This window comes from Myxocyprinus asiaticus, chromosome 40 (assembly GCF_019703515.2).
Source record: "Myxocyprinus asiaticus isolate MX2 ecotype Aquarium Trade chromosome 40, UBuf_Myxa_2, whole genome shotgun sequence".
NCBI classification, from domain to species: domain Eukaryota; kingdom Metazoa; phylum Chordata; class Actinopteri; order Cypriniformes; family Catostomidae; genus Myxocyprinus; species Myxocyprinus asiaticus.
The window spans coordinates 23,152,312-23,180,150 of NC_059383.1; the positions used below are offsets into that span (position 1 = coordinate 23,152,312).

The following is a 27,839-nucleotide window of genomic DNA, read 5'->3' on the forward strand; positions in this document are numbered from 1 at the left end:
AGGGAGAAATCAACCTACAGATGCCTTATTAGGTGTATTCAACTTCATGCAGTGCTACGCAGACTGATCAGCACCTGACTTAATGTAGGTTAGAACTTTTGTCTGATTTAGTTGGCGCCACCACTGCATCACCATAACGGATGCCATCAAAGTACCAGCCAAGCAAGTTGAGACCAGATGCTCAGCTGGTGCAGTTGCTCCAGAGTGGCTGCACAAGCTCTGATTTCGGAATGGCCAGACTTGACAGTGACAGCCATCATTTACATTTCATGGGCTGAGTTCGCAATGGCATACAACCCATACTAATCTTACTACTTCTAATAGTAAGAGACAAGAGTAGTATGGTAGTATGCCATTACGAAGGTGTTTATTCTGACACCATCAGTTGTGAATAGTGTTACTGGTTATTAAATGTCAAATTCAAGCGTCTGTATATCTGAATTTCTATAAAATCCACTTCGTCTGCAGTAAAGAAAGCAAACATTATCCGATCAGTGCTGTAGACATTGCATATTATTTTAAAATGAAGGCGGCTGTGCTTTGTGCGATAGGTATAATAAGCAACATTTCAGGCCAGTTAATACTGCAAAATGTCCAAAACAGATCCAGACTGAAGAACCAGCCAGAACCAGTTTTGTTTTGCGCCACCAAAGCCCCTTCTGTTCTACGAAGGCGGACACCTGTTCCTCTCAATTCATCAGTGCAGCAGCCCGTGCGGCCATAAGCCAGTCCACCATCCCACTATCTCACGCAGCTGGAGAGATGAGCTCAGCTAGCAACAAAGGCATTTGAGGAAAGAGCAAATGTGGTAATTAATGACCCCTAGATTTAGAAACGTAGTTGCCGTGTCCCCTAGTAAGGGAAAAACAATAAAAAGTATCAGAGTATTGTCCCAGAGGAATTTTTTTCCCCTGAAAGTAGTGGGGATTACTGACATCAAGTGAGTAGAGTACAAATGGTCATGCATTCTCAAAATGGCAGTCCCCATGAGGCAGCCCAGCTTCATGTAAAATACAACATGATCTGCTGAATAACTAACAAGTACAATCCTCCATTTCCTGAATCACTGACAAGCACCATTTTTGCATCCATTTAAACATATTCATCATTCCCTGTGGTGCTTGTGATAGCATGCTGTACATGCTATTTCTGCAACCAGGAAGTACTCGCATTCACATAAATAATGGTGAGCTTGATTCAGAGGTATATACATTCCTGTTGACTGAATTACCTAGATAAAAAAATAAAAAAATAAATAAAATAAATAAAAACTTGCTTTTTGGCTTTTTGGACATTCCACCTCAACAACACTTCCAGCTTTGGCCACTGGGGGCAATGCTTTAAATGTAGTAAATAGACTGATTTTAGCAGCAGAAATTTTGATCTCCTGGCACTAAATTCATAGTGTGATCAGTCTGGAAAAATAAAGCAGCTTTTGAACTACTTATATGAAGTTTTCATCTAATTCGAGTTTAAATATATTTAAATGTTTTTTTCATAAGTACTATTCATTTCTTTAGGGTAATCATTTTGAATGAGGAAAAAAATTACAGAGTGCACCTTTAATGCAGATTATGTTTCATTTAAGTATTAGTTTTGTCAAATATGTTTTTCATAACATTTGCACAAATAACAAGAGACACCAATGAGGCAGTTGTTGACATACGGTAAGAGTACAAAGCTATACAATTAATGTAGATAGCATAACTCACATAATATAGTGTTGGATACATTGGATGGGGAATGCTTGGCATTTAATTCTATGATTTTTGATTGCAGACTATGGTATCTTTTGGCACTGTGTGTAACATTGTTGAGATTACCAGGGTCTCCAGCTCAGGAGAAAAATCTGTGAAGCAGGTCTCCTTTCAATCTAATCTAATTGCGCTCTAAGAGTAAATTAATGAATGAATGAGATCTCATTTTTATTTATTTTTTTATTGTTATTATTTCCCATGGGATCAATCAATATCAATGAGTAATCACAGGTATGTGACTAATAAAAAGTAATGTAATTATAATTAAAACTAGGCGGTGTTGAAAATATCAGAGTCGCGGTCTAGCCATATTTTGTGTTCACATCACATAGACTATTGTCGTGATATCAGAAAATTACTAATATCTCAGTACTGACAAGGTTTTGACAAAGTTTTCATAAAGATGATGGGCGGTGAAGGGCAGCACCATGAGTAACTGCTCCATAGTGGATTAGTCACCTTTGGAAGAGTTAGTTCATCATTCAGTACTGGTAATTGTCTGAGATTTTCTTCTAATTCTCCAGAATGTTATGGAATCCCTACAGGAGCAATCGCTCAACAATAGAGTCTAGTAAGTCTGCAGAGCAGTGATAAGGCCATTAGAGATGCACCAGAGAGCAGCTCCATTGTGAGTCTGGATTGAGGCTGGTCTGTGGACAGAGATGCTCCCTATTGCTTTTCATTAACTGGGCGTATGGAACATTGTGGCTCTTTGGTGTAATAAAAAAAAAGGAGGGAAGGCCTGTTTTTAATCTCTAGAAAGTCTTCCTGCAATGGATAGATGAAGTCATGATGTTGGCCTGTTTCCATTTTACCGCTATGGAAAAGTGTAGTCTTACTCTGAACCACTATATAGGCTACTAGGCTGCAGCTATTGTGTACTTAAGTACTAAAGTAAAGTAGCTTTAAAGATTAAGTATAAAGTTGGATATTACACAGAGATATTGTAAATACCTTTTACTGCAAAGAGATATTCTGAAAGGATGAGAATCATTTTTCACATTGTAACAGTAAATAAATGTTTGTTGTTTTGCTTAAATGTAGTGCTATTACTTAACAATTAGCAAGCAAAGATATGTCTAAGTAGATACATGAATGATCTTGATACTAACTAGAGACAATATAATGGTCCAAAATAATGGCATGACAAAAATACACACTTTCCCAAGCAATTAGTGACGATTCTACCAGTGTGTGAGTTGTGATGTCAAAGTCGATCTCACGCTTTTAAGAGGCCTCCAAAAACAAACTATGACATATACAATATCTACTATGGTGTAATGAAATATTTGTTATTTAAATGTTGCTTGCAAAAATGTATTTCATCAGAAGATATAGGTACTTTTACATGGTCATTAATGGAGAAAGACTCTCTTTCCAGTCAGATGGTGTAGCTATGATCTACCAGCAGGCCTAACAAGGCCATAATAACCAGCCAAACCTGACAAATCACAGACCGAGGAGGATAAACGTTCAATATGGACACTATCGCCCTCTGCTGCTTGGGAAGGGAGAGGCGTTGCATGGTTGCATTTAGTAAGATTATTTCTCATACTACAAAAACACAGTATATGCCTGACAATGTTTGTGCTTTGTGTTGTGTTGGCACAGAAAGCAATTAGTGAGGTTGTTTGCACTGGTTTATGCTGATGTGAAGGCCAATCAAGCTCATAGAGCTACATGCATTTCAAGGGGGAAAAGGGAAGGGAGGAGGACAATATATGGCTAAGACTATATAATTTACGTGAATTTCTGTGACAAAGAGAGGAAAGTCTCAGAGGCCTGTCCTGAAGCAGGTGGTGGCTAAGGATAATCCAGTTAAGTCTTTAATGCTGGAGATGTGCTGGAGGAGACGAGTTGAGGGGAGGCAGGCGGAGAGATTGCTAATTGTGGCCTACTAATCCGACCCCTCCCCCAGCTTCACCCACCTCTACATCCTCCCCTATGTCACATACGAGGAAGGCGAGGCACAGACTTCAAGACAAGTAAAAGGTTAGGGACCACACCCTGTTAAGAATTTGGGCGGAAGTGGGACCGAGATAGTCCAACTGGACAAACTGGGATTCTGGGAAACCCAATGCTCACTTGGATATACCCTGCATAGAATGTAGCTGTGCCCATCCATCTCTCTCTGCATCCTCTGCCTACTACAAAAATCACAGCACTATGGGAGAAGTCCAGAAGGTAAGCTAAAGATCTGTTTGAAAGGCCTGTTGAAGAGTCAAGACCCTTTTGGACCAAAGACTTTCGTAATCAGAGACTATAATAAAATTGTGACTTAATTGTACATTTATGAGTAGCTTTCAGTTTTAGCCCATTGGATATTGATTAGTGGGTTTACCTTGGTGGGTTATAAAACACCTTATAGAGAGTTTTAGCGATGTCAAGACAGTAGAATTGGTTATTAATGTTATACACATTAGTTGTGATGGGTAAGAGGTCTTGTGTGCCTGAAAGTTCTGGAATTTTGCTCATTTCCCCTTTATTGCTAACAATAATCTTAATGTTGTCAAGATGAACTGTATTTAATTAGGTCTGGTAAGTGCAAATGTTTGTTTTCAAGGGTTTGTTTTCAGTTATTGAGAAGCTGAAGGGCACTACAGAGCAAGAGCTTCGGATAGTCCTTCTCGGTCTGGATAATGCTGGAAAAACAACTTTGCTAAAACAGCTTGCTTCTGAAGATATAAACACCATCACACCTACTCAGGTGAGAAGTGTGTTCACAAGTGACTTTCAAAGCATTAGATTTTACAGTTTGCTTCCACACTTGTTACTATGCTAGTGCAAAAAAGTGTTAAAACCTTGATAATCAGGATACATTAGCATCAAATCTTGCTCCTTGACACCTGAAAATGGTATTCAAAATGTATTATGTATGTCTCATACAAAACTATACATACACAACATGATCACACATCAAATCAAAATCAAATCAAATCAAATCACTTTTATTGTCAAACAGCCATATACACAAGTGCAATGGTGTGTGAAATTCTTGGGTGCAGTTCCGATCAACATAGCAGTCGTGACAGTGATGAGACATATACCAATTTACAATAACATCAAATTAACACAACACAATTTAAAGTCTAATATACACATAATTACACACAACACAATATACAAATAATAACATACACTGTACAGCATGTTGCTTCCGAATGTTCATGTACCCTAATATCCCCATGCCACTGAATTACTGACAAGCGGCATCCCCCATCAGATATTTTTGCATCAATTCAAATGTGATCAACTTTCCCTCTGGTGCTACTGATAGCATGCTGTGCATACAACTTCTGAGACACAGGTTCTGATCCCATGGACACCAGTAAGTAATTGTGTTCACATAAACAATAGTGTGCACCTGGAAAGTTAATTTTTTCTCTAAAATAAAAAACATGTTCTCAACTGTTGGCTAAGTTTAGGGTTTGGGTTAGGGGTTAGAGTTAATAAAATCTGCATTCCTGTTGACTATTTTACATAATTTACAATTAAAAACAGAAGTTACAGTTGGCACCATTCTGTGGATGTTTCAGCCAGAAACTGGAGCTCACACGTGCCCATACTTCACACATGTCCAACAACAGAGCTTCGCCAGTGTGGGCAGTGGTTCAGATTTCAGAAAATACAGACCGATTTCAGCAGCAGAACTTTCAACCTACTGTCGTCGAATTCGCAGTGTAATCAGTCTGACATGCAATAGCGTGACAAAAGTAAGAAGACTGTTCAGCAAGAAGCCTATTGAGATTCTCATGTACAATCCTCATAGAGAAACAAGAAAGCACTAATAGAAAACAACAATAGAGCACAACGGGGCTAAAGTCTCCGCGGGGTAAAAGGCTCCTTTGATTTTATTTTCTCCCAAAACACTTAATAGCAACAAAATCTATCACAGTAATTTCCTAAACACCTGTTTGTGACTATAAACTGCTAAATATTTCTGATCCATGAGATCTTTGTGTGTGGTGTCTAAAGGTTGGTTTTAAGGCAATTTGATCTGATTTTTTATATTTTTTAAAGTGTTGCAAATGTAAGTAGCTAATGAAAATCCCTGATATTAACACATTTCTTTTGAGACAAAATAATTCAGTTTTGTTTAAGGTCATTAAATCAAATAAATTTCATTAACTGCCCAATAAGTGAAAGGATAGCATTTGGGGTAAAAAGCCCCCCTGTTGCAGGGGCTAAGGTCCCTACTAAACACATTGGACTTTTTTGAAAGTTGGGCGAATAGATTTGTTATGAACATTTTTCAAAGTGGGCTCATATTGACTCATCCAGTCATAGTAGAGATTAGTTTGTTTATAGAATACTTGAGCTGTAATATAATGCCAAATGTGTTTGAAACTCATAAGAAATGGTTGACTTTTTTCTGAAGTTTTATTTTGAGTAAGCATCATCTTAATGTATTACTCTAAAAGCATCTTGTTGTCTCAAAATTATTTGCATTAGTTGACAAATTTTGCACTATAACTATTGCTCCGGTATCTACACAATATCACTTTAAACCCCCTATAGGCATTTTAACCTAAAACTGAATTTTAATCTAAACAACCTTACGTTATTATTTCTTTTCACACAAATTATGTTGCTCTATCAATATTCAATAAAAATAAATAAATAAAAATTGACCATGATACATTTTGTGACCAGAAAAAAAAAATACTTAAGGGGTGCCTTTAGCCCCGTTGTACCCTACTATTGAAAACAGTTGGCAGCAACTGTCCTGTGGTACAAAGGCACAACACAATAAATACACATTTTGTCAAAATTGAGTTATGACCAAAACTGGGTCTCTTAGACTGTAATCTGTCCTGTGACAGATGGGTTTAGCTAAACTATGTTCAGATTCACAGAAAATGTAGTGTTAAAATTGATACTATTTCACACCAAAACTTGAGTGTTTGTGTGTTTGCTGTGTTTTGTAGGTCAGTGTCTAAAAAAAAAAGGCTCTCCAAACAAATGGTATAAATAGACATATAGACATCTCAAACTTCCAAGAAAGTTACACTTAAAAGGATCAAATGTGATCAGCCTGGTTTATCACTCTATTTACTGTCACTCTGTTAAGGGGTCAGGTGAGAGCAGACTATGACTATTTCAGGCTATGTGTATTTGTGCTGGTTATTATAATGAAGTTAGCCAAAGGGGAATAACACGTTTGGCTTACCACCTCCTTAATATCATTTCATCTGTTAAAGCCAGAGATAAACAGTTCAGCAGGTTTTTAATGCTTGCTAAGAACAGCATCATGAATCTAAATTCACCCACCACTAATTGTGAGTATCTTTAATTAATGAATTTGTAAAGTGGCAGCAAATGATGGTTTAAGAAAAGAAAAAGTGTGACAGTAAAAAAAAATTAACAGACGACTGCAAGCAACCATACCATAACCATACATATAAACAATGTGTGTAATTGTACTTCAGATTACTGTAATTTTTTAAGTAAAAGGAAGTAAAGGGAAGTAAAATTAAACTATATATATTTAATATATATTTAAATCATGCACTTTTACAGTAAAATATTGTTGAAATTATTTTTGGTTTTTTAGGTTTTTATATACAGGCACCAAAATGTCATTCTTTAATGATTGTCACCATATTTTCTGGCAACCGCTGCTGCCAGTTTTTTTTTTTTTACTTAGAATTTAAGAGGATTTATTTTTAGAATGCACAACATCCTTTTGCATTTTGCAGTGTATATCTATCGCTACCAGTTAAGTTTCTTCTAATAAGAAACAATTTGTTGTTTGATATGTGTGTTGTTAGCAGCAAATATATGTTGCTTTCAGTTGAAGCTGTAAAAATCCAAAGCCTGTGGGGAGAGAAGATCCTCTCTAAGAATAGTGCCTCAACAGTATCTTTAATCCCACGGTTAAAGATTACTTAACCATAAAGTCTCAGAAATTGGAGGCTGCACAGACTCACAGCAGGCCAGATTTAGACTAGGGTTTATTTCAAGTTTGAAAACATCATGCTTCTATCAGTGGTCTTGTCAGGATTTTGACCCAATCAAACCCTTTACAAGAGGCTGAAATGCCAAAGAAAAATCTTCTTCTTTTTGAATCGTTTGCTAATTCTGCTCTGTGGTGACTCTTACAGGGTTTCAATATTAAAAGTGTGACCTGTGATGGCATGAAGCTGAACGTGTGGGACATTGGGGGACAAAGAAAGATTCGACCCTTCTGGAAAAAATACCTTGAGAACACAGATTTATTGGTATGTTAAGGTTTTTTGTTTTTTCTGCAGAAAAGTATGACGTTTATCTCTGCAATACCATTGAGAATGTAGCGTTTAAAATCATATAAAGTGGGATTCAAATGTTTGAGTCCACATTGAAAAACTGTGATTCAAATATAATTTAAAATTGGAAAAGTTTTTCATTTTAATAAGAAAATTACATTTAAAAGTGCTTTAATTGCATAGAAGCATTTTCACAAGTGGAATTTTGAAGCCTACTGTAAGTAATTTTCCTTTGTAGTGGAAGAGATAGGCCTATCAGTCAAAAATTAGTTTGTTTTATAATAGTCTCCATTCTGTCTTACTTTCTTTTAGATCTATGTGATTGACAGTGCAGACAAAAAGAGATTTGAGGAAACAGGACTGGTAAGACGACACATAATTAATCTGTGACGATGAAAGCTCCTCTGTTGTTTTTGTCATTGCATTTAAAAAAAAAAAACTGCCCTTAATTGAATTCATATTTAGCACACATAGCCTGGCAAGATACTGTATATTTTGTCACAAAGGCAATTGTAATTGCAAATCAAAGCTGTGCTCAGATGTATCAACCCCGGCCAAAATGTTCCTGCATTCCAAGTCGCATACTCCTCCTAGTATGAAAAGTTTGTATTTCGCTGTTCAAGGGAACGTATGTGCAGCATAGCAGTATTGTAAATGTCACAGAATGTGGAAAAATGCAACAGATATTTAAAACGTGGTGGAGAAAATGCACCTGTACCGAATTCCTCTCTTTTAAATCTGTTATCTAATATATTTGATATATTTCATTATTTTTCATTCTAGGCCTGTCTAATTCTTGCTATAGACATCATAGTGACCTTTTCAGTTCATTGAATCATTTTAAGTATTTGATATGAATACACAACACAAAGTTTGTATTTGTAAAAGTTAAAAAATAACTAGGAATATCCAGTCCAGAAGACATCAGACTATTGTTACTTTAACTTCAGGTTTGTCTATTTAAAAACTGCTGAGGCTGTTTGAGCCTTGCATTTATCTGCCACATTTCTGCAACAAAAAAGTTGGTAAAACATTAAAATAAAGCTCTGTTTGTTAAAATTACTCAATACATAAGGTATCATGAACTAACAATAAACAATGTATTTTATATGTACATTTTTATTTATTTTTTTCCCCCTTTTTTGAATGCCCAATTCCCAATGTGCTTTTAAGTCCTTGTGGTCACATAGTGATTTGCCTCAGTCCAGGTGGCAGAGGACGAATCCCAGTTGCCTCTGTGTCTGAGACCAGCAACCCCTGCAACTTATCATGTGGCTGGTTGAGTGCGTTGCCATGGAGACATAGTGTGTGTGGAGGCTTCATGCCATCCACCACGGCAACCATGCTCAACTCACCACGTGCCCCACTGAGAACGCCCCACATTATATTGACCACGAGGAGTTTACCCCATGTGACTCTACCCTCAACAGCCAATTTGGTTGCTTAGGAGACCTGGCTGGAGTCACTCAGCACGCCCTGGGATTTGAACTAGCGAGCTCCATGGGTGGTAGCCAGCGTATTTTACCACTGAGCTACCCAGGCCCCCTATATGTAAATTTATTAAAATACTGTTGTACATTGTTTGTTCATGTTCAAGTTCATAATGCATTAATTAATGATAACATACAACTTTTAGTGTGATAAAATAGTTTACATGCATGTAGATAATAAATGATCTGCAAGTATTTTATTGTTAATTTATGTTAACTACTGCATTAACTGATGTTGTTGAATACTACCTTAATAGTAAACTATAGAAAAGTCAGTGAAGAACCATCACAAACCCTCCTCTTCTGTAATCTAAGGAGTTGTGGGCAATACAGCCCAAGAAGCAGGCACAGATCCATATCTCGAAAAATCCACTAGAAAAATTGATGCCATCCGTGAAATCTTTCTCCCCAATTTGGAATGCCCAATTCCCAATGCACTCTAAGTCCTCGTGGTGGCGTAGTGACTCGCCTCAGTCCAGGTGGCGGAGGATGAATCTCAGTTGCCTTCGTGTCTGAGACCGTCAATCCGTGCATCTTATCACGTGGCTTGTTGACTGCGTCACCGCGGAGACCTAGTGTGTGAAGCTTCACGCTATTCTCCGCGGCATCCATGCACAACTCACCACACACCCCAACGAGAGCGAGAACCACATTACAGCAACCATGAGGAGGTTAACCCAACGTGACTCTACCCACCCTAGCAACCGGACCAGTTGGTTGCTTGGGAAGCCTGACTGGAGTCACTCAGCATGCCCTGGATTCAAACTTGCTACTCCAGGTGTGATAGTGGCAACCTGGGTCCCCCTCTGTGAACTTTTGACCATTTTCAATGTACAATACTATGATTTTGACACACTATTTCCACTGATATGATTTATTATGAATGTACTAATCCTCATCTGGCATACAATACAGTACAGATAGTATGTGAATTGGGATTCACCCTATCTTAACTTCTTTGTACGGCTGATTAAACAATACTTTACTCCCTTATGTTCACTTGCTCAACTGTTCTTCAACAGGAGCTCTCAGAACTCATTGATGAGGAGAACCTGAAGGGTGTACCATTGCTTATCTTTGCCAATAAACAGGATCTGGCCACAGCCTCCCCAGCCAGTGAGATCGCTGAAGGCCTCAACCTGCACACATACCGAGACAGAGAGTGGCAGATCCAGGCCTGCTCTGCTGTATCAGGGGAAGGTGTACAGGTGAGTAAAGACCTTTGAAAATATGAAGTGAAATTCTTCTTTGTGTTAGCTGTAAATAAATATTTCATTTAAGAAAAGTTATATAATAATATGTGAAATTATAAGACACAACAGAACATTTTGTTTGACAAGTGGAAAATAGCATATCATGGTTGGTAGCTTAAGGTGAAGTGTGTAATTTTTGGGGGTTTAAATACTTTATCCAATCAAGGTTTAATATGCAGAGACAACTAAATAAGCCATGTGTAGGATGAATTCCCAGAAAAGTATAAACACTGTTCAGTTCCAAAACCCAGCGAGGCAGCATTTTAAGGCATGACAGGTGCGCTCTGAATGCAAAGGCTTTTCCAAAACGTAACTTAATTATACTGCTTTCTAGATACACTACTTCATCTTAGTCAAAATCTTTTCGCAAATTGTATGGCGAGTTGCTGCCTATGTAGTGTGTTCCAAATCAGTCACTATGAGGTTTCCTTTCAGTTAGGATGCTGCCATATAAGGCAGCATTGACACAACCATCAGTGGCAGATGGGAAGAATGTTTGAAAAAGTGTATTATTTGTGCAATTCTGTTCCAGCTTGTTGCTGAAAATATGTACTTGAAAAAAAAATTATTTGCAGTTGTGCCCATAAGGAATACATTTGGCGTTCAATACAAGTTAAGCTCAGTTGACAGCATTTGTGGCACAATATTGATTACCACAAAAAATTATTTTGAGTTGCCCCTCCTTTTCTTCAAAAAAGACACTTACAATGGAAGTGCATTGGACCAATTTTTGAATGTTAAAATACTCACTTTTTCAAAAGTATAGCCACAAAACATTAACAATATCTGTGTTAACATGATTTTAGTGTGATAAAATCACTTACTAACTTTTTCTGTGTTAAGTTAGAGCCAATTTTACAACTCTGTTGCCATGACGATGTATGGCAACAAACCCTAAAACCCTAAAATGACTGTAAAAATGACAATTTAGTGTCATTTTTTACAACTTTACAGCTCAAATAATACACAAGTTTTAACAGAAAAATTAATGTAAGTGCTTTTATAAAATTATAAGCTTCACATTTCTGCCTTTAACCCCTCCAAAAATTGGCTCCATTCACTTCCATTGTAAGTGTCTCACTGTAACCTTGATTTTTGCTTTTTTTTTTAAAGAAAAGGAGGGACGAGTCAAAATGAATTTTGTGGTAATCAACATTATGCCACAAATGCTATAGATTAAGCTTAACTTGTAATGAACCCAGAATATTCCTTTTAGACATTAAAATTGACCATCTTTTTTTTTTTTTCTACTGTCTTTTCTTTCAGGATGGCATGAACTGGATCAGCAACAACATTGTAAATAAGAAGAAATGAACCTATCAACTTCCATGTCTTATTTTGTACAAATGGTCTGATTCTAGTTCTGAATTAATATAAACATTTTAAACCAAGTAAAATATATTTTTCCTCGAACACACGTTCTGGAATAATATTAAGGAGCTTTCTAAGTGTTTGTAAATTGGCTGCCAACAAAAACTTAAAAAAAATTTAAAATAAAATTTCGCTCTTTTTTATCTCTACTCTCTTACAGAGACTTTGTGTTGTTTTCCGACTAGACAAGCGCACTAACAATCTGTAAATGATGCTTTTATTGTCACTGTTTTGAGAGATATGAAAAACTGGGGCATAAATAATGCAAAAAAGCAGCATTTGCAGCCTAAAATACAGATGAATCATTCATGTTACTATCAAAAGCACTTGGTTTCCTTAGCTGTTCTGTTAGTTGTCACACCAAAGAGTTCTCACAAACAGAACATTGCAAAAGTTAAAACTCTTTTTACTTTTACTTTGTGTAAGAAGATATGTGAAACCCATGTTTATCTCTTTGTTTGACTGGATTTGGTAGTTGTTATCCTGTGTGTGCATCATGCATGTGTTTTCTGTTAAATGAATTTTGACATTAAATTTTCTGTAATTCTTAAAGACTAATTAGATCTTAATTTTTGTATTCATACAAGAGCTAGGATTAGTATAGTCAATGTTCAGAATGGAATACTTTCTTAGTACTCAATAAATACTGTGTTGTATTCTGCAAACGATTTTTTAAAGTATGTGAAACAGTATTTAGTAGACTATGTGATAATGAGCATGTCTAACACCATACTATTGCATGATCTGTATCTGAACTGTAAACTGTACTCATTTTGGCAAATGCAGGTCATCAAGGTATATTCTGCATTCAGAAAATGTGCATACTGTGCACAGTATGCATAAGCTACTACTGCAGAAACAGTAGTATGCAATGCCATTATAAGCATAATCTTAGATTTTAATTATTATTATTACTATTATTTATTTTTGTTTTGTGCATATTTTGGAAGATCTAAGAAACAAATATAAAAGTATACATTTGTTATTTTTCAATTAATGTATGGGTTTCTGTGATGAACAATATTATCCAATCTTTTGAGCATAAATGGCACTTACAGTGAGGCACTAATTATGGAAGTGTATGGAGCCAGTTCATAAACATAAAAATACAAACTTTTTCAAAATTATAGCCACAAGATATAAACATTATACGTGTTATACATATAACATGATTTCAGTGTGATAAAATAGCTCAGTGACCTACTCTGTGTAAAGTTATTTCCAATATTACAACTTCCTTTCTCATCAAGTCCCTCCTCAGCCCCCTGACATCCTCTCAGAAGAGGCTGAACCTGGGAGGCAGACAGACTTAGGCATGACTTAGAGCCCAGCTTTCCTCTCGGGTCAACAGTGTACACACTATGTATTTTAACCAGTGGATCAAATTTGAATCAGTCTGGATGCTGAAGCTCCTGTGCTAATCCAAGCCCATAAATTACATCCCTCACTTGCTATAAAAAAAAAAAAAACTTAAAAAAAAAAACTATTTGAGAGCAATGGCAGATGTGTGAGACATCTGCCAAAACAGACATCAAAGTGAAAACAGAGCCAAATTTCACTTTCTGCACTGGCGTTTCTCAACCGCTTTGACACAGTGCCCGAAACAGTGGGGGAATTTGCAATGTAATATGACAGCAGGAGACTAAATGCTTTCCTCTGGGAGATCATGACTCATTCACGCCTGATTGGGAGAGAGCTGAACCTTCTAAATGTTCCAGAACAAACAGCAGGCTTAGGTTACACCCAGATGCCTGTGTCAAATTAAATGATTTAATCACATAAAACCTTGTATTAGGCTCGTGCTCAGAGAGTCAAGACATTGGCAGAGAATGTTAGACATGCCTTTGATGATGTTCATTATGAATGATCACAAAGTATTATAGAGAACTCTTGTCAATGTAAACTCGCAAAAGTTTCAAAATGTTCTAACTTTTACAAGAATTGCATGTAATGACTAGTTTATAGTGTTGTAATTAGTGTGTATAACACATTAGTGTCAAAATGGATAGCAGTTCTGCGATTATTATAAAAATGTATATCAATGTGTGCGTGTGTGTGTGTGCGTACGTGCGTGGATATGTTAATCAGCACGTCTGGATCTGGGGAAGAAGGTCATTGTTCCTCAAGACCTAATGATGGAGGAGCACAAAAAGCTGTCCAACAAAGGATCTAGAATGTTTCAGGAGAGACTTAAAAGTGTGGAGAGGTTCACTTTGGAGAATGTAGTACACAGGCCCCATAATGTAAGACATATTACTCTGTTCAGCATGTTAAAGTCAACATGAAATCAGAATTGACCCTATTTACTTTCTTAATGATCCTGGTCTTCAGATTCATCAGTGCATGTTATTCCAAATAATTGTGTGTGTGTGTGTGTGTGTGTGTTTGTAATGTTTCACCAAAATGTAATACCTTGCTCCTCCTCTGAAACTACTTTCCTTTGAGGTAAAATGAAATGAGTAAACTATATTTAATTGAATGATGTTGTTTTTTGTTTTTTTTAACCAAAATTAAAGTTAAAATATTTTTTTTTTATCTAGGAAACATAATTTACTCATTTCTGTTGTTAAGAGTATCATTTTGTTTGATTAATTTCAAAAGAAGAGATTATTGAGTGAATCCAACTCAATGCAAATAGGTAGTTTTAAATTTAGAATATTAATCTTGTTTTCCTGCTTGGGACCTCTACAATTTTTTTTTTAATTAAAATTTGATTGTTACTTTTTTAATTCTAAGCATTTAATTATTTAAAAATATTGTAGTGTAGGCCACGCATGGTATTGATTAATACAAACCAATAGTTAAATTGCTATTTTATTGTTTTATGCTTGTAATGCAGCTTTTCTAAACACTTGTTGATGCTTATTAATATTATCAAATAATGATAGATTTGAAAGAGAAAGAGCATTAATATTGTGATATTTTGAAATGATCTCGAGGGTAAACTTGACCTTCATCCTCTATGTCCTAGTCAAAATGACTCCTGAAAAGAGCTCCAGCAGTGTTTCAGGAGGGTACTAGTTCTCCAAAAATTCATTGCAAACTTGCATTTAGCTCTGGCTCCATTTTGCTATGAAACGGCCAAAAAATTACATAAGTAAAAAGAGGTTGCGAATGCCATTTCATGTTGACTGTTGTGGAAAATTAATTTTCATTATGCTCTGTTTCTTTTTCATAATTTCTTATGTTTTCTATCAACTGTAAATTGCTTTCTGTAACTGAACCAAACATGTTCAAATGTCACAAGGTTGAACTGATAGAGACTATGCTTAAAAAACAATCTTTCTTTGTGTAACTATGTCGGCCAAGGTCAGTAAGTTCCAGAGAGCAAAGGGAGGCAGAGAACAGTGTCTTATCAGAAGGCACAGTCAAAGGGTGAAAAACATCTTATTACGGGATATACTGAGGAAGACCAGTGTGGATGAAGATGTGTATTTTCTAACAGGAACATGTCCATGTAAGGTGACATAAAATCTGAGGCTCTATAATTTTTTTTGTATTTAGCCAATCAATAGGTTGATTCTTTGTTATCTGAAAAATGAATATGTAAGATTGTGTTGAAAAAGTATTCTGTATTTTGGAACTGACCCTTGTAGCTCTCTGAGGTATGCTTTGGTGATAGAAGACGTTACCCGAGCTCGTGAATAAAGATTTTCTTTGCTTAAGCTTTACCATTTGAGTGGCCTGATTCAATTTATAGGTCAATTTCCACCACACTGTATAGCGGTACACCATACTGATCAGCTGAACTAAAAAGAATTTTTAATAAAGCATATCTACCAGGATACCAAGTACCTGTTGATCCAAGTCAAAAGGTTCATTTATAATGGATGATGTTTTAACACTGCTCAGCTCTTAGACTAACCTCTTCAAGGCCAGAGCGCCACACAAAAGGATAAAGGACAAAGAGGGCACCTCACTTCTGAAGTCTACATCATATAGCCTGGAAAGAACAGCCTGGTCACCACACTCAAACACACAGTAGCGAAGAAAGGAAACCCAAGTTTGCTTGCACCAGGCAAATGTGTGATAAAGTGTGTTTTACAGAGAGCTTTTATACTGTAAAGGAAATCCCAATAAAGCTAAATCCATAATTAGTTATGGATAATTAATAGATTAAATACATAATTCACCCAAAAGTAAATATTCTGTCATAATTTACTCACTCTCATTAAGTTCAAAACCAGTATGATTTTCCTCCTGCTGAATACAAAAGGAAAATTTTAATTAACATCAGTCCATCTTTTCAATACAATGGCAAAAGACAGTGATTCACTTTCAAGTCTCAAAAAGAAAGTATAAAAGTAGTCCATGCAACTCATGCATCATATTCTGAAGACTTCTGAAGGCATTCAATACGTTCTGGTGAGGAATAACTCGAAATATAAGTAATTTTATTAGTGAAAATCTTGACATCTGTTGTGTGTTCATGAGCACTATGAGAGAAGCTTGTTTACAGTGGTTTGAGTTGTTGTTTAGCATTGCTTTTGTCCTCTAAAAGCATATGGGAAAGTCACTCAGTTCTCTCTGACCCAGGTTACGGTGGGCCTCTGAGAGAGGTTCCTCCTAAGAAGTTCAATGTCACTGTGATCCCAAAGTCTTATCAATCACCCTGGGAGAAAGAGCCCATTGAAACCAGGATGCTACTGGCTAATATCAGCATCTGCCTGCCTGAGCCAACTTGCAAACTCACCCCTACCAACTATAAATTTTTCAACAGGTACCCATTGACCACCAGTGATACCAGTTCTTAATTTTTTTCAGTGTTAAAATACCTTCTCTTATCCAAGCTTAATTTGCAGAGACAATCCATTTGTTGGTTAATTTTCTCGAAAACTGTAAATACTGTGTCGCTGTGGTGCTATGACAATTCCCCTGTTTGTTTTGAGCAACACGTCTTGTTCTACACAACAAAACTGACTCGACCAATGGCATGAGTTGGGGGCGGGACTATATGTTTGTTCGATCACGAAGGGGCGTTTTCAGAAAGCCGTTTTGAAAATGATGTTTATTTTAGCCATTCCATTCAGTGGCGCTAGTGGCACAGAAATGATATACTTCAGCTTTAACTCACCATCGTGAAGAAAAAATATTAAATACATGCACCCACAGATCTGTGGCCTACCAGTTAGCACACATCCTCTAGACATGTTAAGTTCAAGTCTACCTTCAATTTAGAAACAACATGAACGACTGCTAACATAGCTGATGAAAAAAAAAAAGATACAATTTCTGCACCACTATAGCATCACCAAACAGAACTGCAAAAATGTTTTTAAACACATTTCCTCAACACTCCCCCCATCTGCTATTGGTCGGACAAACATTTAGCCCCACCCCCAATGTACACAATTGGTTGAACCAGTGTTGCTATGTTGGGGGATGCTCAAATGTGAGTCACATTGTTTTTACTTTTCAAGAAATGGAACTTGTATACAGCTTACTTAAAGTTGTCTCTTCAAATTAAGATGGGATCTAATAAAGTATTTGACAATCACAAATTACACACTTAATCTTTAAACCAATTAACGCCTCTTTGCATGTCTGGCACAGGAATTCTACCTACTATAATCTGCCAGTTTTAAGGTTAGGCCTTAACACAGAATTTGCGGCTTACGTTGTGAAACCTCACTCTTATCCTGGCTTATGTATCAGTATGTGGGGGAACAAAACAAGACGGACAGTTCCACTTAACAATTATGGAAGTTCAGACTGCCAAAAAAAAAAAAAAAAAAAAAATGAAATAAAAATAAATTAAAAAAAACAATCATTATCATTTTTTTTTACAGAGCTTCTGTGCCATTTGGTGGGACAGCAGGAACTGTGAGGACTCTGCCACTACCTGGCTTTGAGTTGCTGCAAGCTCACACCAAACCAAACCTGACTTGCCACCACCCCAAATTCAACCGTATGCTGCGGGGCTGGAGCACTCAGTATACCAGAGAATCTCTTGATCTGTAAAGCCTGGATACTGATTTTTGGAGACTATCTGTGAGGGATAAACTGCCTGTGCTATTAATTTAATGGACTAATTCACCCAAAAATGAAAACGCTCATCATTTACTCACCCTCATGCCATCACAGATGTGTATGAGTTTCTTTCATCTGCTGAACTTAGATGAAGATTTTTAGAATAATTTCTCAGCTCTTTTGGTCTTACAATGCAAGAGAATGGGTGCCAAAATTTTGAAGCTCCAAAAATCACATCAGCATAAAAGTAATCCATAAGACTCCAGTGGTTAAATCAGTATCTTCAGAAGCTTTATGATAGGTGAAGGTGTGAAACAGATAACTTTCACATTCTTCTTGTATTTTTAGTGATTCACATTCTTCATGCATACCACCCCCTGCTGGGCAGGTAGATTTTCAAGAAAAAAAAGGACCTATATATTGATCTGTTTCTCACCCATGCCTATCATATCCCTTCTGAAAATATGGATTTAAAACTGGAGTTGTATGGATTACTTTTATGATGCCTTTATGTGCTTTTTGGAGCATCAGATTTTGGCACCCAGTCACTTGCATTGTATGGACCTACAGAGCTGAAATATTCTTCTGAAAAACAAAATTTGTGTTCTGCAGAAGAAAGTAAGTCAGACACACCTGGGATGGCATGAGGGTGAGTAATGATGAGAGAATCTTAATTTTTGGGTGAACTATACCTTATTGTCTTTTAACATGCTATGATACTGTTATGTACTGTTTACTTGCTTACAAATAATAATTACTTAATTATGCCACAACAATTCAAAATGTGAATTGGATTTAATGTAACCACAAACAAGACAGCTGTACATTAGAGAGAAAAAAAAAAAAAAAAAAAAAAAAAAAGGTAAATGCTTTTCCCAAAAGCATTGCAAGCTTAAGTTGATCGTAGAGACCACTGGCGCAAATGGTTTCTACGATCTACTTAGGCTTACAATGCAGGACAACACATTGTTCTTTATATTTATAAAAACAGATACATGCTAAAACGTACAAGGATGGACACTGGTGCAGAATGCAAAATTAACCTTGGAATATTTCAGAGGTTAAGGACAATAAAGTGTCAAAAACAAAAATGTTATATTATTTCAGACTCCTGAAATGGCCAATAGTGCTCCCACGTGGTTATTGTTGGTCACTGCAACCAATTATTCTGTCATTTGGCCCTATAACACAGATTCCAGAAATGCAAGACATCCACGTTTCATATTATAAAAAACAAAATACACAAAAGCCTGTGCCAAGTCGGCAAGCTTCATCCAAATTTTAAGATGACAGAAACCATCATGGGTTGTTTCAAAAGCATAAACAACATCCAAAATAAATCTCATGATTTAAATTTCAAGATGCTGTTTTTGTTTTTGTTTTTCCCTTATTGTCTGGAACATATCCACACTCCATCTTACTAAATTACTTTGCCAACATATGATTGCCAGATATAAACAGACTTAACAAATAAGGGTAATGGTGACATCAATCCAGGTTCAGTTGTTTATCATTCAGCACTGAACAGTGGGTAGCTGTATGACTTATTTAAGGGCCTCCAAGGCGACTTGCATGGGCACCCATCCGCTGAGGATCCTGGGATGGGTAGTGGACCTGTCCAGGGGGCCTCATGGCCATTGGAGGGGGCATGGGTGGGGCCATGTGATCCATGGCATGGAACATAGGAGGACCAAAACCTGGAGAGAACAGAAGGGACATTTAATATATGAGAGGTATAAGAGCGCTTCACCTTAGGTTATAGAAGAGCAAACAACAAGTGACAAGTGAATGGGGTGAGACTGACCAGGTGGTGGGGGCATGGCAACCCCAGGTGGAGGAGGCAGTCCCAGGTTCATGACAGCAGGAGAGCTGGTGGGACCCAGGTTAAAGTAGTTGGCTGGCGAGTCCTCATCAGACACAGGTGGTGGGGGCAGAGCTGTTGGAAAGATATGGGAAGACAAAAATCACATACTGCTCTACTTAACACTATGTACAGTGGCCCCAAAAAGTATTTGAACACTTAAGCCACACTTAAACTGTATGAATATAGTTGCATCACAAAACAAAATGTCAAACCAAATGGCATCTGCAATCAAATGATGCTATACTGTTTAAGCAGTAGAAAAGCTTTAATGAACAAGATACAAATGGTTACAGAGTATCTGTGAACACAACACAAGTATCTGTGAACAAGTCTCTAGAAGAATGATCCACTTCTTAAATACACCTCCATATTGTTTTACTTAAGCGTTATGGTGAGTATGTGTGAGAGAATTGAACTAAGCTCTGTTTTTTACCTCCAGGGAGACCTGGCACTGGCTCCAGCCTGATTCCACTCTCTGTTACCCCATCGTTCTCTCTCTCTTTGCCTCGGGCTGCCTGTGACCTGAACCACACATTGAAACATTCAGTAGTCAGCGCAGAGGGAACCATATATGAACTTTTCTGAATTTCAGGTTTCTTATGTACTGTATATTCAGTCACTAACCTGCCCCATTTAACGTTAAGGCGCCGTCCATTGATAATGAGTTTGTTAAAGGATTTCTCTGCTGCTGTCTCTGCGGCCTGCCGTGTGGCGAACTGGATGAAAGCACACTGCTGCCTTTGAACAATGGTGATGGTACGAATCTCTCCAAACTGGTAGAAGTGATTCCTACAGAGAAAAACAAAAGGCAATTTGGAACCTGGAACAGTTCGGCATTAGGCCTCTTCCATCAGAAAATGACACTATGGCTTTGTTTACAATAATCTATTTGTGTTTACAAATCCAATCTTTCAAACTGACTGCTTGCACTGCAATTTTGTAAGTAATGAAATCGATTTTACAATTTTTCCAGACAGTGTTGTCAATATTTGGTATATCAACACTGTTGCCATAGTAATGGCTTAAAGGGATAGTTCACCCAAAAATGAAAATGCTCTCATCATTTACCAACCCTTATGCCATCCCAGATGTATATGACTTTCTTTCATCTGCTACTCAAATTAAGATTTTTAGAAGAATATTTCAGCTCTGTAGGTCCACACAATTGTAAGTGAATGGGTGCCAAAAATTTGAAGCTCAAAAAAATTACATAAATCAGCATAAAAATAATCCATAACCACAAAGTGGTTAAATCAATGTCTTCAGAAGCGATATGATAGGTGTGGGTGAGAAACAGATCACTTTCACATTCTTCTTCTTATGTTTTTGTTGATTCACATTCTTCATGCATACCGCCCCCTACTGGACAGGGAGATGAATTTCAAGCAAAAAAGGACTTAAATATTTATCACTCACAACTATAAAATCACTTCAGAAAATAAGGATTAAAACACTGGAGTCATACGGATTACTTTTATGATGCCTTTATGTGCTTATTTGAGTGTTAAAATTTTTATACATACACTTACTGAGCATTTTATTAGGAACACTATACTAATACTGGGTAGGGCCTCCCTGTGTTCTCAAAACAGCCTCAATTCTTCATGGCATGGATTCCACAAGATGTTGGAAACATTCCTTTGAGATTCTGGTCCATGTTGACATGATTGCATCACGCAATTTCTGCAGATTTGTCAGCTGCACATTCATACGAATCTCCTGTTCTACCACATCCAAAAGGTGTTCTATTGGATTAAGATCCGGTGACTGGGTGGCCACTGAAGAAAAGTGATCTCACTGTCATGTTCATGCATTGCACTGCTGCCACACGAATGGTTGATTAGATTATCGCATGAATAAATAGGTGAACAGGTGCTAATAATAAAGTGCTCAGTGAGTGTATATTATGTGTGTTTAAAACCACATATGTATGTAGTTTGGTTCTTCATGAGTTTTTTGCTGTTCAAATAATAAACGTTAGATACACCTATTGCCTGTCTGAACAAAGATGTTGTGCCTCTTTTAATAATATGACAGTTCTATTCAACTATTTTCTTTGAATCAAGTTTCATGCATAGATGATCTGTAGTGCACCAACCTGAGCTCAGAGTCTGTAACATTTTCTCCTAGCCCCCCGATATAGAGTGTGGTGATGGTCTTGTCCTCAGGTGGGTCCAGTCTGGGCATGGTGGTGGCCCGCTTAAGGAGTTTATCAGCCACAGGGTCATTGATGCCATAGAAACGGTCCTTAATGTTCTGGTCGGCCAATGGGTCATCTGGATCAGTGGGCTTCTCGTGCCTGTTATGTTAAAGTAATTAAATTCTTCCACAAGGCATGCTTGAAAATTTAATCATAATTCATGATTGCTCATACATAAATCAGCATTTCAGCACATTTGATTAAAAATGCCACTCTAGGGGGGCCTGGGTAGCTCAGTGGTAAAGACGCTGGCTACCACCCCTGGAGTTCGCTAGTTCGCTAGTTCACATCCCAGGGCGTGCTGAGTGACTTAAGCCAGGTCTCCTAAGCAACCAAATTGGCCCGGTTGCTAGGGAGGGTAGAGTCACATGGGGTAACCTCCTCGTGGTCGATATAATGTGGTTCGTACTCGGTGAGGCGCGTGGTGAGTTGAGCATGGATGCCGCGGTGGGTAGTGTGAAGCCTCCACACGTGCTATGTCTCCGTAGCAACGCGCTCAACAAGCCACATGATAAGATGCGCGGGTTGACGATCTCAGACGCGGAGGTAACTGGGATCCATCCTCTACCACCCGGACTGAGGTGAATCACTACGTGACCACGAGGACTTAAAAGCACATTGGGAATTGGCCATTCCAATTTGGGAAAAAAAAAAAGAGGACAAAACAAAAATGCCACTATAAAAATATATGAGGTTTATCAAGCAAGCAATCAGATACATCGATCAGCCACAACATTAAAACTGTTTGTTGTTGCTAGATTGGCTGGTTTGAGTATTTATGTAACTGCTGATATCCTGGGATTTTCACACACAACAGTCTCTAGAATTTACTTAGAATGGTGCAAAAACAAAAAACATTCAGTGAGCGGCAGTTCTGCGGATGGAAATGCCTTGTTGATGAGAGAGGTCAACAGAGAATGGTCAGAATGCTATTTTGTGATGCTGGTTGGTGCTGTTTTGGCAGCACGGGGGGGGGGGGGGGGGCTACACAATATTAGACAGGTGGTTTTAATGTTGTGGCTGTACAAGGAATAAAATCTAAATGATGAAAATACAGAGTGTTACAACACGATCTAGAGTGAAATGCAGGTTTCCCACTCTTTTTGACCAATGGATTTCCATGACATTTCCATGACCTTTCCAGTCGCTTGTCTTTACTGGATAAGGAATTTTAAAAATTATTTAGATTCAGACCAGTTCGCTTATGATTAATTCAGCTCGAGCTGTAAAGCTGTTCGACCAATTAGCTGAAAAGATCCTACTCAAAAACACGTTTCCCTCACAAATCGGACATCACCATGTCTTGCGAGCAAGTTTTACTCAACACAAGAGCAACGTCTAGCCAATTAAATATTTCATTGGTAGAATATAACTAGACAAAAATATATATTCACTACAGATATTTTCATTAATTTCCAGGCCTGGAAAGTAATTTTATATTTGTATATATATTTTCAAGGTTTTCCATGACTGTGGAAACCCTGTTAATTGTGAATTCTGGGACATAATTCTAAATAGAAAGTAGGTTTTGGAAGTGTTGCTCACCTGTACGGACACTCTTCCCCTCTCTTGCATTCTCCCTTCACCCAGAATGAGCAGATGTGTGGTCTGTTCCTCTTGTAGTACGGTGTGGTTCGAGCCAGTTTTAGCAGCATATCACTGCTGCTCGGTGCCTTCCCGAGCAGCCCAACAGGTCTTGTACCATCAGAATTGGCTATCTATACACCAAAACATTACAACTCATTAGCTGGGTTCCCATCCACGTACTTCTTTGGGATATCACATAAAACTGCAGGATGGAAACATGAAGATGTGAATAAAATCTCCAAAAAGCACATAAAAATCTTCTCTCGCTTGAGGTGGATACATTTTTTATTCAATAAGAATATGCATAAACTATGATGGAAGCACATTTACCGAATAAACTCCTATTGAATTTATTGGAATACAAAATGTGCATCAAAAATGTATGTGACTGAATAACTTGTTCATAACTGGAGTAACAAGCAGATCAATCTTCGCACCTGAAATGTTGCTCTGGTCATCCTGATATAACAGTTTCTAGAAAGTCCAAAGTCTGCAAAGTGTTTACAGAGCAAATAAGTCGAATACAAACTTGAACTGTGCTGAAGAGCAGGTTTATTGACACTTTAAAAAAAATATCTTATAGATCCGCATAGCAAAGACGCAAGGGAGGAGGAATGCGCACACACACATATTGCTCCCAGATCTGTGTGTTGCGCTGTCACTCCTAGATATGAGACAAATTTCTTTACAATGTCACAGTGGCTACAATTTCTCCAGAAGTGACAATTTTGTTCTTTTGTACACATGAAATGGAAACGTGCTTTTTTCGCACATTGTTTGTGCGATACTATGTTTTTTTTGTTGCCTAAATTAAATCCACAACTTGGATGGAAACATAGCCATTGATGAAAAGTGAAGCAAACGCCAATGAATACAAGTGTAGTTTATTTGACCCATAGATACTTGTTTCTATTTATTGTGTAGTATATGTATTTACAATACTGTGTAATTCAGTAAAGATTTTTTGATGTACAATAGACTTATAAAAAAATAAAAAAAACATTAATAAATGTTTAATATGCAGACACATTACCTCTCTCTCCATATTCTGAGTGTAATACTCCTTATTGACGTCAGATCTTGGTACTTCATCTTTAACGGACAGCCCTGTGTCTCTAACCTGAATAGGCAAACCTGTGCAACGTACATAATAGATTTGATGAAAACTTATATTTTCTTAGTCAAGTAACATCTCATTACAAAAACTATGACCTGAATCCCCCCAAGAATGCTAGAATTGCATAGAATTGTCAGTTTCTACAGTTTAAAACTGCTTGTTGGAAAAATTTGTAGCTAAAATTGAACAATATGTACAGTACATTGATGTAAAGTACCAAAAATACTCAACACATCAATATCTGTGTGATACAGTTGAAGTCAGAAGTTTACTTACACTAAGGTTGAAGTCATTAAAACTCATTTTTTAACCACTCCACAGATTTCATATTAGCTATATAAACTATAGTTTTGGCAAGTCGTTTAGGACATCTACTTTGTGCATGACATGAGTATTTTTCCAACAATTGTTTATTAGATTGTTTCACTTTTAATTGACTATATCACAAATCCAGTGGGTCAGAAGTTTACACACACACTAAGTTAACTGTGCCTTTAAGCAGCTTGGAAATTTCCAGAAAATGATGTCAAGCCTTTAGGCAGTTAGCCAATTAGCTTCTGACAGGTGTGACTGTGTAACTGTGGATGTATTTTAAGGCCTACCTTCAAACTTAGTGCCTCTTTGCTTGACATCATGGGTCAAAAAAGAAATCAGCCAAGACCTCAGAAAAAAAAAAATTGTGGACCTCCACAAGACTGGTTCATCCTTGGGAGCAATTTCCAAACGCCTGAAAGTACCACGTTCATCTGTACAAACAATAGTATGCAAGTATAAACACCATGGAACCACGCAGCCATCATACCGCTCAGTTCAGTTCCACTCATTCTGTCTCCCAGAGATGAACATAGTTTGGTGCGAAAAATGAAAATCAATCCCAGAACTACAGCAAAGGACCGTGTGAAAATGCTGGAGGAAACAGGTAGACAAGTATCTACATCCACAGTAAAACGAGTCCTATATCATCATAACCTGAAAGACTGCTCAGCAAGGAAGAAGCCACTGCTCCAAAACCACCATAAAAAAGCCAGACTACAGTTTGCAAGTGCACATGGGGACATGTGCATCTTACTTTTTGGAGAAATGTCCTCTGGTCTGATTAAACAAAAATTGAACTGTTTGGCCATAATGACCATCGTTATGTTTGGAGAAAAAAGGGTGAGGCTTGCAAGCCGAAGAACACCATCCCAACCGTGAAGCATGGGGGTGGCAGCATCATGTTGTGGGGGTGCTTTGCTGCAGGTGGGACTGTTGCACTTCACAAAATAGATGGCATCATGAGGAAGGAAAATTATGTGGATATATTGAAGCAACATCTCAACACATCAGCCAGAAAGTTAAAGCTCTGTCACAAATGGGTCTTCCAAATGGACAATTACCCCAAGCATACCTCCAAAGTTGTGGCAAAATGGCTTAAGGACAACAAAGTCAAGGTACTGGAGTGGCCATCACAAAGCCCTGACCACAATCTGATAGAAAATTTGTGGGAAGAACTGAAAAAGCACGTGCGAGCAAGGAGGCCCACAAACCTGACTCCGTTACACCAGTTCTGTCTGGAGGAATGGGCCAAAATTCCAGCAACTTATTGTGAGAAGCTTGTGGAAGGCTACCCAAAAAGTTTGACCCAAGTTAAGCAATTTAAAGGTAATGCTACCAAATACTAACAAAATGTATGTAAACTTCTGACCCACTGGGAATGTGATGAAAGAAAGAAAAGCTGAAATAAATCATTCTCTCTTCTATTATTCTGATATTTCAAATTCTTAAAATAAAGTAGTGATCCTAACTGACCTAAGACAGGGAATATTTTTTTAAGATTAAATGTCAGGAATTGTGAAAATCTGAGTTTAAATGTATTTGGCTAAGGTGTATGTAAACTTCTGACTTTAACTGTACCTCTCAACATCTATCACCATTGCAATTTCACTTACAGGTATTCACAGTATGCTCACAAATTAGGACGTTACAAGCAAAGTTCTAAAACATAAAAGTACTGCATTACCATATTCCAGATCCAAGAGGCAGGTTTGACAGACATTCTTCATTTTACTGCAGGTCTGACACACTTCTGTCTTCTTAAAGCGCATCCTGACGCCAGGACACCAGCGAAACACTGTGAAGGGACGTGCACAGATCTAGAAGACGTGAAACATGCAAAGATTAAAATAACACACCGCTGGACAGCACTCTCAAAGTGTAGAGTAAAAGAAATGGGGTGTCGATTTTCACGAGCAGCAGTACCTTGCACTCCTTGCCAAATTTCTCTTTGGTCTGTTGAAAGAAACAGATTTACAAGGTTAAAGTTAGTTACATTATGGCACAAATGAAGAAATACAGCTTTGGTATAGTTAATAATAAATGTAAGAAGTCTATTGAGAAAACCCTACTACTCTCACCATACGGATGTAAGGGTTTTCGCCCAAGCATGTTTGACAGAGGATGGGGAAATCCTGTTTAAATAAAGCGACAGGTTGAAAGATACAGTATAAGCATATGAACAAAATAATCAAAATCATGCGACAAACTACTGATGTCAGTTACAGTACAAAAGCAATACGGCGAGTGGGAAGAGGACTGGTCCCACTATTGTGTCTCTACATATTTGCATAACTGATTGATTTGTTTTTCGCATGTTTATATAAAATATTTTTTACTATTGATTAGATTAGTTTAAAATGCTAGAAACGGTTTTTACTAGCCAGAAGCTAAGGTAATCTAGAATAGGATCCTTACAATTGTAAATAATTTGATTTGGAGAATTTTGACAAAAAACACTCAATTTTAAATAATAAATCTTGAAATACTAAAATAGAGAATGTTTTATACTCACTGAGTCTTCCCAATTTTGCCTGTTGTAAGTGTTGGATCCTAAAGACGTCGCCATTTCTACCAGCTAATACGAACGGAAGTTTTTTTTTTTTTTTTTTTTTTTTTTTAAACGGAAGTTGTTTTACCCACAACGCTACTGTACGGAGTAGAAAACTAACA

The 27,839-nt window shown here is 37.4% G+C and overlaps 2 protein-coding genes across 2 annotated transcripts; one reads left to right on the forward strand and one right to left on the reverse strand.

The window, feature by feature from the left end:
- The first annotated feature begins 3,723 nt into the window (after positions 1-3,723).
- LOC127430397 (ADP-ribosylation factor-like protein 3) lies at positions 3,724-18,529 on the forward strand. The gene is made up of 6 exons (XM_051680121.1): positions 3,724-3,941; positions 4,321-4,464; positions 7,862-7,978; positions 8,315-8,365; positions 10,515-10,700; positions 12,012-18,529. Exons 1-6 carry the CDS (start codon positions 3,924-3,926, stop codon positions 12,057-12,059), a joined length of 564 nt encoding a protein of 187 aa, XP_051536081.1. The 5' UTR covers positions 3,724-3,923; the 3' UTR covers positions 12,060-18,529.
- A 439-nt stretch (positions 18,530-18,968) lies between these two features.
- LOC127430394 (pre-mRNA-splicing factor RBM22) lies at positions 18,969-27,760 on the reverse strand. The gene is made up of 11 exons (XM_051680118.1): positions 27,682-27,760; positions 27,248-27,301; positions 27,093-27,122; positions 26,854-26,986; positions 24,771-24,871; positions 23,696-23,868; positions 22,049-22,249; positions 20,575-20,739; positions 20,384-20,472; positions 19,891-20,022; positions 18,969-19,783 (listed from the first exon to the last, which is right to left on the reverse strand). The coding sequence occupies exons 1-11, from the start codon at positions 27,733-27,735 to the stop codon at positions 19,635-19,637; spliced, it is 1,281 nt and encodes a 426-aa protein (XP_051536078.1). The 5' UTR covers positions 27,736-27,760; the 3' UTR covers positions 18,969-19,634.
- Positions 27,761-27,839: the final 79 nt, after the last annotated feature.

Bases quoted from the DNA above. Each gene is read 5' to 3' on its own strand.
- LOC127430397 (XM_051680121.1), top strand. The intron at 4,465-7,861 runs GTGAGAAGTGTG...TGACTCTTACAG, and splicing joins ACACCATCACACCTACTCAG to GGTTTCAATATTAAAAGTGT. The intron at 10,701-12,011 runs GTGAGTAAAGAC...CTTTTCTTTCAG, and splicing joins TATCAGGGGAAGGTGTACAG to GATGGCATGAACTGGATCAG.
- LOC127430394 (XM_051680118.1), bottom strand. From the start codon at position 27,735: ATGGCGACGTCTTTAGGATCCAACACTTACAACAGGCAAAATTGGGAA. The intron at 26,987-27,092 runs GTACTGCTGCTC...CACGTCTTCTAG, and splicing joins AATTTGGCAAGGAGTGCAAG to ATCTGTGCACGTCCCTTCAC. The intron at 24,872-26,853 runs GTAATGCAGTAC...TACGTTGCACAG, and splicing joins CCTCTTGGATCTGGAATATG to GTTTGCCTATTCAGGTTAGA.